Source organism: Phyllostomus discolor, chromosome 13 (genome assembly GCF_004126475.2).
Source record: "Phyllostomus discolor isolate MPI-MPIP mPhyDis1 chromosome 13, mPhyDis1.pri.v3, whole genome shotgun sequence".
NCBI classification, from domain to species: domain Eukaryota; kingdom Metazoa; phylum Chordata; class Mammalia; order Chiroptera; family Phyllostomidae; genus Phyllostomus; species Phyllostomus discolor.
In genome coordinates this window covers 48716747-48730321 of record NC_040915.2, presented here as the reverse complement: position 1 = coordinate 48730321, position 13575 = coordinate 48716747, and the positions used below count along the sequence as shown (strand labels likewise).

General features: G+C 36.6%; 1 protein-coding gene across 3 annotated transcripts in view; it reads left to right on the top strand.

Moving 5' to 3' along the window:
• Positions 1-13575, top strand: part of MED13L (mediator complex subunit 13L) — a 261135-nt gene that overhangs the window by 188154 nt on the left and 59406 nt on the right. The window contains exon 1 of one of the 3 annotated variants that reach the window (XM_036013873.1): positions 11580-11623. The exons of the other annotated variants lie outside the window; for them this stretch is intronic. Coding sequence (XP_035869766.1) covers positions 11610-11623 — 14 coding nt within the window. The 5' untranslated portion in view covers positions 11580-11609. Of the gene's footprint in view, positions 1-11579; positions 11624-13575 lie in introns of those variants that run through there. 3 annotated transcript variants of the gene reach the window in all.

The following is a 13575-nucleotide window of genomic DNA, read 5'->3' as shown; positions in this document are numbered from 1 at the left end:
ACTTCCCCCCTTTCCTGTAGTTTGAGCATCATCAAGTCATTTTATTCTTGGTGGGGATGGCAAAGGGGAGTCAGACAGTAGTGGGGAGAGGAGCTGTATAGAGTAGTTTTATTCCTGAGTATATATTTTATACATCATCTAAGTAAATATGTACATGCATGGTCACATACTGTGAAAAGCCAGATAGAGGGTACACTTTTGGCTCCAGGTTAACCTTTTTAAATTAAGAAAATGAGGACATATACTGAATATGCTAGTGTGTTTTAGAGTGTTCCCCACTTTCAGTATAAGATTTCTCTGAGAATGCATTTCCTTTGCTATTATCAAGCATGATTAATGTGCCACATAGGGTTAACTGTGCTCTCTCCCCAAAGACATCAAATGGGAGGCAGCATGTTGAAGCTAAATTATTCTATTCGGAGAGGAATCAGTGATTGATTTAAATATAAAAGGATTAATTGGTCCCTGAACCAGACTATTAAACTGTACTGTGATCTTGACTGAAAGTGGAAGAATTACAAGTGCATTGCGTAGAATAAATTAATGCATTTTCATGGCTTTAATTCTTTTTTGCTGTATTGCTTATTGTGGTTTTATGTACTGCACTGTATTGTATGCTTAATTGACGTAGAGGGGATTCCGTGTATAATGATGAAATGGGAGAGAGGAATAGAACCATCCATTGTGCTTGGATGGTAGTTCTTCCAGGGTGGCTGAAAATATCTCCAGACAAGGAATATTCTTAGGAATTCTTATCAGCGATGACTCCAGGCACAGAAGTTCAGTGTTACTGAGTAAGAAATGTAAAGGTTTACATTCTGTGTGAACATCGTGAGTACATGAACATCAGCTAACAGTGGGTAAATTCAGCCCTTTGTCATTGAAAGACTTTAATTGAGACTTAGCTCTCAAGGGTAAGATAGTGTAATGACACTATGCTCCGGGACAATTTTCTTCTTTTATAGCTTTCTATTTAAATAATATCAATTTTTCTCATTTCAACTCAGACTGAAACTTCAGTCTGACAGGAGGATGCTGCTCTTGAAGGCTACCAGCCTCCTGTCTCCTTTCCAGGGAGAATAAATTTATGTTTATTCACCTCTGTTACTTGCTGCTTTTATAAATAGGTACTTGTGTTAAGTTCTGCTTTCAAATAGTAATCCTGGTAATAAAGGGAGAGCAGAAAAGTTTTGGCTTATTGGGCTGATTTAAGAATTCATGTATTTGAGGCTTTACTAGCAATACACATTTCAAGTTCCAGAGTGGTGTCTTCAAGATATGTCTCTTTACTCTGACTGAGTACATCTTTCCCGTATTAGTTGATGTGCTTTGTGTCAGTATTTTAGTTTGAATGGGACATTTTAAAATAGTCACAGCTTATCTGAGAACTGAGCTATAGAATCATTAGAATTTCTGAATCAAAGGCACCATTAAAGGTCATCCTGTCCCTTACCCCTTTCAATAACATTTGAGTTCCCTCCTTACCTTCAGGATAACAAGTAAGTCACCTTTCATGTAAACCCATTTTTTTCTTTAAACAATCTGGTTAGAGAGTATTTGTTACATTGAATTGGAATCTATTTGTCTGTAGTATGTATCTGCATCAGTGGTGCTTGCCTGTTGGGCGTAAGTTCCGTGCACCTGTTGTACACGATTCTGGTGTACCATGAAGTATTGACCAGTATGTTGCTACATTTTGATCAGTGTGTACAATTGAGATTTGCCATAATGAGAACAGCATATACTATTCTAACAGTAAGCAAAATAGGTTTCATGGCACTGTGTAATGGAGTGTAGTTTGTGCGTCAAAGATTGTTTATTCTCTTCCCTAAGCTCTCTCATCTCTTGGTTAAATATCTATACTTCCATGTCATTATGTTTGGTGGTTTTAAGTTCTTTCTGTTTTCTCTTTTGAATGTGTTCCAGTTTGCTTAATGTCCTTTTAAGTGTGGTATACAAAGGTAAACTAGACACCCTAAGCATTCTCTGGCTAGCTCAGAGCTGGAGCAGAGTACATTCTTAGCTCCCTTGTTCTTAACCAGTGATTTTTTACATTTTCTGCCCATCCTATCTGATGTACAGGGCAAGTGCTTATCAGAAACTGGCTTCTCACCAGGGCAGTGGTTTTTAGGAGAGATGAGCTTGTTTGATTTGAAAAGCAGTCTCCCTTGCAGATTCTAATTACCATCCACTTCGCAACACTGGTGTTGTGCATATTCTACATGTAGTTTATTGTTACATCTTATGATTGCCTTAGTTTCTTTTGCCAGTTACATTTAGATGCCTTCCTTCTATTGTCAGTTAAAACCCTCTCCAGTTGTTCTTTGGAAAGTCCTATGCTTAACACAGGCAATGGTTGAATTTTAGGCTAACTTCATCTGCCTTTATTTTGCATATATCATAAGTATATACAGCTCAGTGAGCTTTCCCCAGTAGAGCACATTTATGTAACCTGCACTCAGATCAAGAAATAGAAAGTTACCAGTACCTCAAAAGCCTCTCTCATTCTCCTTTCAAGTCACTTCCTCTCTCCTCCCAAGCATAAGTAATGTTATGAGTTCTGACGGTTTGGTTTGGTTTGCATTTTATATAACTCATACAGTATGTATTCTTTTGTCTCTGTCTTTTCTTGTTTAACATTGTTTGTGGTAGTTTTTCAGGTTGTTGTGTGTAGTTGCAGATCATTTATTCTGATTGCCATATAGCAGCATCCCATTGTGTGATCCTACCTCATTTATTTATCCGTTGTATTATTGATGGGAGTTTGGGTAGTTTCCAGTCCTGATAAATATTTGAAATCAGTAAGACAGACTTGGCCGGAGTCAAAGGTGGTAGGTCTGAAGTCTCTTGTTCTTGAGTAAATGACGCAGCCTTACCCAGAGAAAAGCAACCAACACATTTCTCCCCTACATTTATTAGCATTATGAAAGAGGAGAATTATTTCAGTGGAAATCTCCGAATTTAATGTAAAATTAAATGTGTGGTTGCCTCATTTAGTGTTCCTTCAGATTGTGATATTAATCAGATTCATAGGTGTGATACTAATTAGAAAAACTGGTTCTATTCAGATGATAATTTGACTTAAATAGTATTTTATAACTTCATTTGTTTTCAGTGTATTTTATTACTAAACTTAGTGAATTCTATTTTTAAAAAAGATAGTTCTGAAAGGAGAAAATAGGAATGTATTTGTTTGCTTTACATTTATTAAACTCCAAGTAGAAGAGAGAAGGAGGGAAGGGGAGCAGTGGGGTGGGTAGAGAGAGGGGGAGAGAGGGAGAGATGCACAGATAGGCAGACGCAGGCCCCGTCACAAAAATTAAGCAAAACCACAGCTTTCTTTTTTTCTCTTTACCTGTTGTTAGGGGAAATATCATTAAAAGACATGCTTCACATAGTGGCTTACTGAAAACACAGTAGCATTACTGCCACCCTCCCCTTAAAAGAACCTGAAAATGTCAAAGCAGAGGTTGCACTGTATCTCTTTTCCTCTGTTTAGAGCCTCTCAAACTCAGACCTGGATGCTCCTATGCATCCCCTTGGCGCTAAGTACTATTGATAAGCAAACTTCTCCCCAGTGACCACACCATCTTACCCTTACCTCTTTTCCTTAATGATATGTCCGAACTTCCTTCACCGTGTCTGTACTTGCATGATTGTCTGCTCCGTCTAAAGTACCTCTGGAGTCCGCGGCCCCTTTGTCTCTCCCACTCCCAATGTACTCTCAGCCATGCTTTTCTCCCACTTGGGCTGCCAAAATGCCCCTCTAGCTGTTTTCCCTGTTTATCTTCTTTGTAACAAATTGTCCAGAGAGTAACTAAAGCGAACTTTTCAAAATATAAATGAGACTGTTAATTCTTCACTTAAAATCTTGCAGGGTTTTATCAGTGTATATAGAATTGAATGCAAGCCTCATCCCATTGTTGAAATGCTTAAGTGGTATAAGCCCTGCTCACCTCTTTGACCTCGTTTTGTACCTGTCTCCTTCCTGTTTATAAGCTTCAGACACAGTGGCCATTCCGTTCCCCAAGCACATTAAGTTTGTTCTTCTGGCCTTCTTATGTGCCCTCTGCCTAAGTCCTTTCTCTCAGGTCCCAGGGGGCAAGGGGCTAACTTCTTTCTCTTCCCCTCCCCACCCGCCACAGCCTCCCATCTAAGGTGTCCTCTCTTCGCCTTGCATCCCTTAACTGCCCTCTCAAATACACCATTGTGTTTTGTTTTCTTCATAGCTTTTCCCCCTGAAATCATCTTTTAGAAAACTTAAACCGACTGCCCCTGCAGAATGTAAGCTCTGTGAGAATCAGGAATCTGTGGGCCTTTGTTGCTGTGGTACGTTTGGCATTTAGGACAGTGCCTACACGTGTGTTGAATGAACAAGTGAGCTGAAAGTGGCCTAAGGCTACTTGATTCTTGATAAAGAAAGCAGCTTCTCTGTCAGAATCCTTAAATTGCTGGACCGTTTGCAAATTCGTGCTGTCAAAAATCAAACATTCGTAATTTTAAGCATTCATATTTTTTTGGTAGTGACCTGATACTGATGGCATGTGATCGTCATTAAATGTCTACATAACTACTATACACATTAGACTGGGTCAAAGAGTAGACACCAATTTTCGCACTGCTCTGTCACCTGAAGAACTTTGTTTTCTCTTTGTCTCTTTAATGAGATACTAACGCCAGCCTTACATTGAATAAATATTATCCTTCAGATTTATAGTAGCTAATGACTCTCAGTTCCAATAATTCCTTTTTCTTTTATATCCTCTCAGTTGAATCTTACCTTATTAGGAGAAATTGCTTTTAACTAGTAAGAATCAAAGTTAATTCCATTTAGAATTTGTATAACATATTGCAAAACATGTATGTAGCTATCTGGAATTCATAGTTTTAGGTAGACCAGAAAAGTGTGGAAGCAGCTTATGTTTATTTTTCTGTGGGTTCCCGCCATCAGATTTACTTTTTTATGTTAGGGGTAGGGGAGCTGGGATCACAAGCAGTGCTGCTGATTAAAGGCTGCACTGCGTTTGGTTTCAAGGAAAAGAAAACCTAGCTCTTGATGTACGCCTGTGTCGGGGAAGAGTAGGGAAGACAAATACCTGCTGATGACAGCATTCTACCAAATAAGTGTCAATTCCAATTTTATTTTCCTTTTGCTGGGAAAACTGTGACCTTCTTTGAGTACTGGTGAGTGAGACATTTTGCAGCGGCGCTGAATACACAAGGCACTGCTCCCTGGTAGACTAATGCCAAATGGTGGAGAGTCTTTCAAGAACTTGCCAAGCCACACTGAGTGTCAGCTGCTAAATCTGAAATGGAGTGATATTAAAAAGTAGGGTTTTTTCCTTCTTGTTTATTGTAGGTGGTCTTTTAAAAATATGACCAGAACCCTTGCTGTGAATAAGACCATAAAATAATTGTCTGATGTTGTACTCTTTATGTATCAGCTCCCATTAAATACATACTATAAAATAACACTATAATCCTATGAGTCCCTTAAATAGAATTGGGGTATGAGGGGGAAAGCACATCTCAGTATGGGTCCTCCTCTCCTTTTCCTGTCTCATCCCATTCTAGAAGTATTTAAGGTAATTTACATATAATAAATACGAGTCACGAAAAATGGTAAGGGTTTGACATTCATTTGTGATGAAAAGTGCAGTAGTCGAGTATGGAGAAATAACACTACAAAAGCAAATGCTACACACCTAGCACCAGAATTGAACAGATCTCTTTTCGCCATTATTTGACCATGTAGGGGAATCCCTACGTGCTCTTGTTCACCTGATGAATGGCGGCACATTGGAATTCCCATCTGCTCTACACTTTTTCAGCAGGTCATTTCTCCCACTGTGAACTGGGTGTGGGAATCTAGGCAGATGTCAGAGGTCTGTCCCTGTATTTCTTTCAAGCTGGCAAGGACTCCACCATATATCTGCCACTCAGGCAGAAATGTGCCTGCCTGAAATGTGTCATAGTGGTTGGGTGTTTATGTAAAATAGAGGTAAACACTCATGATTTGAAGATGGAGTGTACAAATATATTTTGTAATCTGGGAAGATAGAGCATTTCACTTCAGCAGTAAGAAGCAGTGGAGAAAGCTAGTTTGTGCTCTCAGGCAGAGAGGCAAAAGGATATATATCAAGTCTCAGCTATTTTAGTGTCAGTTGATTATTTTGGCTTCCTTACAATATATAATGCCTTAGTAGTACTTAGTGAGAAAAGTAGTAGAAAATTTTATGTGGTTCTGCATTAACCCCTCCCATATCTCTACCCTCCACTTTGTTACTATTTACCAAAAAAAAGGGTGAAGGTTTTGTTTTTTATACTTAAAAAAAAAAGGAATCCAAGCACGTCTTAAAGTGAGCAATAAAAGGACTTTGCTGGTTATGAGTTACCTAATATAAATGTCTCTTGAATCTGTAGTCTGTGCCAGGCACACTCACATTGGATTTCCAGAGGGCTGTCCAGAGACTGTGACTAAATAATCTGGCCCAGTTTAGTAACTCATCAGAGATTTAATAAGATACTTTCATAAACCTCCTCAAATTTTGTGTATGTTGGCTTCTGATTTTTGAGCACATACGACTCTCTATTTTGGTATCTTAAAAATTATCTTATATAGTTTGTGCTGTCAGGATGGGCACCCTCACACACTGCCAGCCTTTGGATCAAGGACATACTGAGTCAAAGCCTCTGCACTGTCTGCTGCTTCTAGTAAGTGAGGTACCCAGGCAGAAACACAAAGTCCTTTAGGCCACTAGGGCACTGTTTTGCATTAATGCAAGATGTGCTCCTGCTGTGTGTTACCACTACAGTGTTAGCAATGGTCCCCTTGTGATCGAGAAGAATTCATGTACCGCCCCAGTGAGGATGGAATGGTAGAAAGGAAACAGTCATAAAGCTTGCTAATTTAATTCCTTGTGTGTGTGTGTATAAACCATGTATGTACATATTTATACATGGAGGCAAACTGATCACCGAAGCAATTTTGTATTGTAACAATGTAATTGGTAGCTTTTTTTTTAGAAGAGTGAATGATGATTCATAGAATGGTGATGCTAATTTAACAGTTCTAAGTACTATCCTTCATTTAAAAAATATATATGCCATGAACTTTTCCCAGACATTTTCATTGCTTTTGTAATTGGGTTTAACTTATAATTTAAAGGGAAGGCATATGAAATAGTGAATGAAAGCATCTCAGAGCTCTATAAAATAATTTAATCAACTTTTATTTTTTGAATATTATACTGCCACCCTCTTTTAAAAAGAAGTTGAAAGTGAAAGCCTGTCCAATAAGAGAAAGGTTAATATGCTGGGGAGCAAAGAATCTTGACATAGTCTGTGAATGCTGCCAAAGTAAATGGTATATTTTTAAGGAAAGAAATTGATAAAGTAACATTAGCAAAATATTCCCAAATGAGGGTCTATAGAGTGAGGCAAATTACTTCTTGCAAGAGGTTTGGTTTATGACAACTTGGAAATTTTAAGATGAAGTTCTCTAAATGTGTTCTGCATTGTGAATTATCAAAACACCCTTACACCATGAAAAGAACAGGAGTTTATTAATATTCATAATGCATTTTGAAAGCACATTGCATTCTGAAAACTCAATGTAAGAAGTTAAAAAAACCCTCTTTTTAAGATTTAGAATATTGTAAGAGAATAAAATGCTTTGGATACTAGTCATTCCTGTGTTGCATTTCTGCAAGTGCTTTCCTAGCTGTACAGGTGCAACCCACAGCAGTCCCTTGCGTTTCCTCAGTGAGCAGTTTTAAAAGTTGCCCTTTTCTCTATCACTGGAAATTGCATACTGCCTCCTTCTATTAATAATTAAACTTCTTCCCACTTAAAAAATATTCTCTGTGCACATCAGCTGTCCTTCTTGTGATGGAACTTTCTAAAGAAGAGTAATTCGATCTTTGGTTGTGAATAAAACTGTTACTGATTCAGTGACAATATTAAGTTTTATGTGTCAGGAGCTGTGCTAGGTGCTGGGAACACAGAGGGCAGCGAGACAGACATGATTCTTCCTCTCAGGGAGCTCACCTTTTGTTGAGAAAACCATCAAAATAAATTATTGCAAATTATGGCAAGCCCTATGAGGAAAAACAAGTGAGTTATGGAAGTATTGGACATACGAATTAATGTAGAGAGAGATGACATTGGAAAGATAGAATATAGTTTTACTTACTGGACCTCTGAGAATATAGAATTTTAGATGATAAGATGAAATATATGGGATATTTTTAAATAATAGGAAAACTACAGAGAACCTTCCTTATTCCCATGGGTTCATGCCATTCCTTACCAACTGATAATTCTTCAAGGTTCTGTAGGGTACAAACCAAAGTAAAGTATTATAATTATATGATTTTTTTAAAAAAGATTTAATAATAAAGTACAGAAATTTTGACTGAGGCATCCTACCAGAATTTCTCCATGTGTATTTTTTTATCCCTTTTGAATTCTCTGGGATCTTGCTGTTCATGTCAGTGAATATCATAGTTTTATGTTAGTGTTTTTGTTCCCTTTAAAGTTTTTAGGCACTTTGCTTAGGAAACTATAAAATACTCAAGGGCTGATTCTGGTCTTGTTTATTTCCATATCCCTAAATCTAGCACAGTGTCTGGCATAATATAGATAGATGTGCCTAATAAATATTCATTGATTAAGTGGGTTCTGATACTGCTGGTGCCAAACAGGAGGTAAGTGCTCTTGATAGCAGAGCAGTTGGCCTCTTTGGAAAGCCCTTAAAGTTTTAGCATGGCAAAAGAAGCAGTGGTACACAAATTACTTGTCAAAACCTCTAATTTATACTCAGAAATAAATGCTGTCTTTTAAAAATTTACAAATATTCAAACTAAGCAGTTCTAACATAACCTGTTGTACTTACTATAATCAATAATAAATCTTGACACTAGTAGGTTAAGTTTCTTCCTTTGTTCTTTTTCAAAATTGCATTGGCTATTCTTGACCCTTTGTTCTTCTATATACATTTTAGGATCAGCTTGTCAAAAAACTTACTGGGATATTGGTTGGAATTAGATTAAATGTGTAGATCAGTTTGGGGAGAATTGTGATCTTCATCCTTACATCCAGAAATGTTATACATCTTTTAAAAGATTTTATATCTTTTATATTCTTCAAGCCTAACATGTCTTTTATTTATTTATTTTCTAGATATTCATTGTTGTTGCTAAAGGTGTATTTTTTTTCACTATATTTTCTAAATGGCTTGTAAGAACACAGCTGCTGTTCACCACGTGTCCACTAACTTTACTGTCTTGTTCTCTCGTATTACTTCTATTAGTGTGTCTTGTCTACATAGAAAATCTAAGAGAATTATACCATCTGAAAATAATGAGTGTTACCTCCTCCTTTCCAGTTTCTATGCCTCTTTTCCCTTTTTTTGGTGTATTGCGTTGACCTGAACGTGTAGGACAGTGTTGAATACAAGGACAGATATCCTTGTCTTGCTTTTTTTTTTTTTTAAGGGAATTCTTTTAAAGTTTTAACACTAAGATCATTGCTTTATCTAAGTTAGATAGTTTCTCTCAACTCCCAGGTTGCTAAGGGTTTATTTTAAAAATAATAATTACTGGATTTTAAAATTTTAATGTATGCTTTTTCACTTAATATTGAGATGGATTCTTTGAATCCCTCCCCTTCATCTCAGTATATTGTTTTACGTAATAAATTTGCTGACGTTAATGCATTCTTGGATTCCAGCATAAATCACACTTGGTTGTATTGTAGATCTCTGGATCACTTCTGATTTCAGTTTACTTTACTTAATTTAGTACTTTGGCATTTGTGTTCACAAGTGAAATTTTTAGGTGATTACTTTCTTTTTCTGGTAAATAACTACACCTAGTTTTGCTGTCCAAGGTGTACAAGCCTAATGGAAAGGGTTGGGAGGCTCTTCCTTGTTTATCATTTGCCGAAACAATTTGAATAAAGATAGTTTTTTGAAAGTTGATAAAACCTTTTAGGCTGGTGGGTGAGTGGATTTCTTAGTTATTTTTAAAATATCCTAATTCTGTAGAAAGTTATTCATTCCATGTGTCTCATTCATTGGCATAAAGTGTTACTACTTACAGCATTTTTATCATTAAAACATCCCTACTTTATCTGTGGTTACTTCCCCCTTTTGGTTCCCAGGATTGTTTATTTAAGCCGCCTCCCTCCTGGAACAGCTGTCTGCCCTGCATCCCTTCCTCAAGTCAGTCAGCTCAGTGGTTTGTCTTAGTCTGTTCAAAGAACAAATATTGATTTTGTGAATTTTTTTCAATTGCTTGTCTTTTTTTCTATTTTACTATTTTATGTGTCTGCCATTATTTTCATCTTTCTGACTTAACCACTTTACTTTTTGTTTTATACCCCCAACTTCTTGATTTGAATACTTACCTCACTTATTTTAAGATTTTCTTTCAGGCAACAGGGGTATAAATTACTCTCTAAATACCTTTTTTCTCAGATTTTGACATGTGTTATGTTGTCGTTCAATTTTAAAATATTTTGTGATTTCCATTATGATTTCTTCTGTAACCCACGATTTATTTAGGGAGTATATGTTTAAGTTTTCAAACAAACAGATTTTATTTTTACCTTTTTTGTAAACGGTTGATTTTTAACTAAATTGCACTGTGGTTAGAGAATTTGTAATCTGTGCGATACCAATTCTTTGATATTAAGGGCTGGTCTTGCGTCCTAGTACCCAGTCCATTCTTGCTCATCTCCCACGCGTTCTTGAAAGAGAATACATGGTTTGTTTCCGGAAAGCCAACGTGTATACTCAGGTTTATATATTTTTATAATTCAATTTTTGTATTCTTAATCATCTTTATTAATTGCAGATTTGTGAGTTTCATCTTGTAATTCTACCAATTTTAAAGTACATTTCTAAGTCATATTGCATGCTGTATGGCTGTATACATACATGTTCAAGATTATTTAAATTTCCTGTTGAATTTCTCTATTATAATGTGATGATAAATCTAATTTTAAAAAATACTTTATTGTTATTTCTATACCAGATTTATTTTTATTCAGATTTGCCATGTATACCATTTCTACCTTTTATTTTCATTCTTTTGGTGTGATTTAACTTTGTGTGTCTTGGTAAGCATTATATAGATGGATTACTTAATTTCTTCAGCCACTCTGCCGATCTTTGTCTTTTTGATAGGCAGATCATGAATGACATATCTTCCCAAATTCATCTTCATTTTTACAGTGATACAGCCATGTTGCCTCTTTTTAAAGATTTCTTTTAAAATGGTGAACTCTAACTCAGTACCTTTGAACATATACTTTTCACTTCTTAGAATGGTCTTCACCACTTTCCTGTTTCTTTAAGATGCAAGCCTCAGTCTAAATGTTCCGCCTTTTTTCAGAGAAGCTTGTCTCTGACCCATCTTTTTCATTGAGTTTACTTTTTTGTTTTGTACCCCAGCTTCTTGGTTTGAATACTTCTTTTATAACACAAAACTTATTTATAGATAATTTTGTGATATTAATATATTATACTAATCATTTTACTTACATATTGGTATTTGATAGTAGTGCAGGGAGGAAGATGGGGTAACAGCCTCGAAGGGGTGAACATGGTCAACAGAAGGTATTTCAGGGTTGGGAACCTGGGGCAGGTGAAGAGATGGAAACAAAGAGAGAATGAATATGGATGGGAGTACTTTTACTGAGAAAGGAAAATACGTAGTCCCTTAGGACTCTGGGGAAGGGTGAGATAAGTGTAACTACAGACATGTTTAAGGTGAAAAGAGGTTAAATAAAGAAACCTGAATCAGGCTTGATTTACTAAGTAAAACATGGAGAATAAATGGAGTTGAGAAGGCTTGGAATACTTGTCAAGTGGAGTGCCCTAAGGGAATAGGGGTGAGACTCCAGTTTGAGTTTGAGTGAAATTACAGTGTTTTTCATTCTGGTATTCATTTGATAGTACCTTCTGCTCTATTCCAGTAGGGTGTTAGTAGAGATGATGCAGGGACTGGTTTAAGTAACATGTGTGATCGTGTTGGTGAGTGAATGTATTTTCTAGAGGTGAGTGTGGCATTGATCTGAGGTCAAACATCATGAATGCGTTGTGAACACTATGTCAAGAAGGGGTACCTGAATTCCTTCCTGTTCCAGCTGTGTTCTAAACTGCTTGTGTAACGTTGGGCATAAACCTACCTTCCCCGTGAAAGTGGTTGAGCTTTATCATCCCTAAATCCCTTTTCAGTTGTCAAATGATGGATTGAATGAAATAAATGAAGTTGAGTGATTAAAGGTTCAGGTAAAAGTGGGTGATGGGTGGGAAGAAGCAAAAACAGGTAAGGAGCTTGTAGTAGCTTTTACCTCCTAACTTTCTAATAACACTGCCTAATAATACATCTGTAATTGTATTTGTAGACCCCTTGGTTTTTAATATTTATTCACAAATGTGATCTCATTTTACTTATATAAAAATGTAAGGTGGTAGGGATAAAAATTAATACCCTCATTTATAGCAAGCTAGCTAGAGGAAAGAACATTAAATTTTAAGTCTAGTTCCAGTTGTGCCTCTAAAATGGCATTGGCAAACCAGAGTTTTAGCCCTTATTTCTCATCTGTTGGGGGGGGGGGGGGTGGCTTTTATATTAGACTGCCTGAATCTTACTTTTGCTTAGGCAGATTTGTAGATCAGAGAAATATGATTGTTGTTCTGTATCTGCATTTCATCAAGACATTTGACATAATCTTTGTGCTTATCCTTTGTAGACAAGAGATAGTAAATGGGTGAATTCCTAACTTGGAAATTATCTGATAAGATGACATAAGATTCTGTTCTCTGTGTAGTCTTTTTCACCGTTTTTATCAGTGATGTGGATAAAGATATTGATGGCTTGCTGATCAAATAACTAGTATGTTGGATAATAGAATCAGAATCAAAGATGATCTCAGCATGCTTCACCTCAGAGCCATATATGACAAGTTAAAACACCAGATTCTTGTAGTGCATTCCTCTAGTCGGGCCAGCAAGCACAAGGGTAGGAAGCAAGGGCTTCCTTCAGATCTTGCCTCCATTGCTCTCTGTGTGACCTATGGCCCCGCATTCAATACGTATAAAAGACTATTGTCAATTCTCTTTTTCTCCACCAGTCATGATGTTTTATTCCCCAAACACAACCAAGATCATTAGGTTTTTAAAGAGTATCCTTTCAGAGAAATTTTCTGCCAGGGTAAGCAAATTGTGTTTGCGTATAAATTCCCTTTCCCATTTTTATACAAATGGAAGAATATTACACTGTTTTATACCTTGTTTTCTCATATTTATGAGTTCATGTTGGAGTTTTTCCCCATGCCAGAAAATGTCAGTATGATCATTTTCTCTTACGTGGTTGCACAGTATTATTTTGTAGGAATCTATCATAGTGTAGTTAACCAGTCCTTTACTGATGGCCATGTTGGCTATTTTTAAACTATTACAAGCAATGACTGTATGGTAGTTTTTTTTTTCTGTGGAATAAAGTTTTAGGAGTGGTATTGCCAGGCCAAAGGGGAATTCTACTTTCTAGTCTCGGTACTGTCATC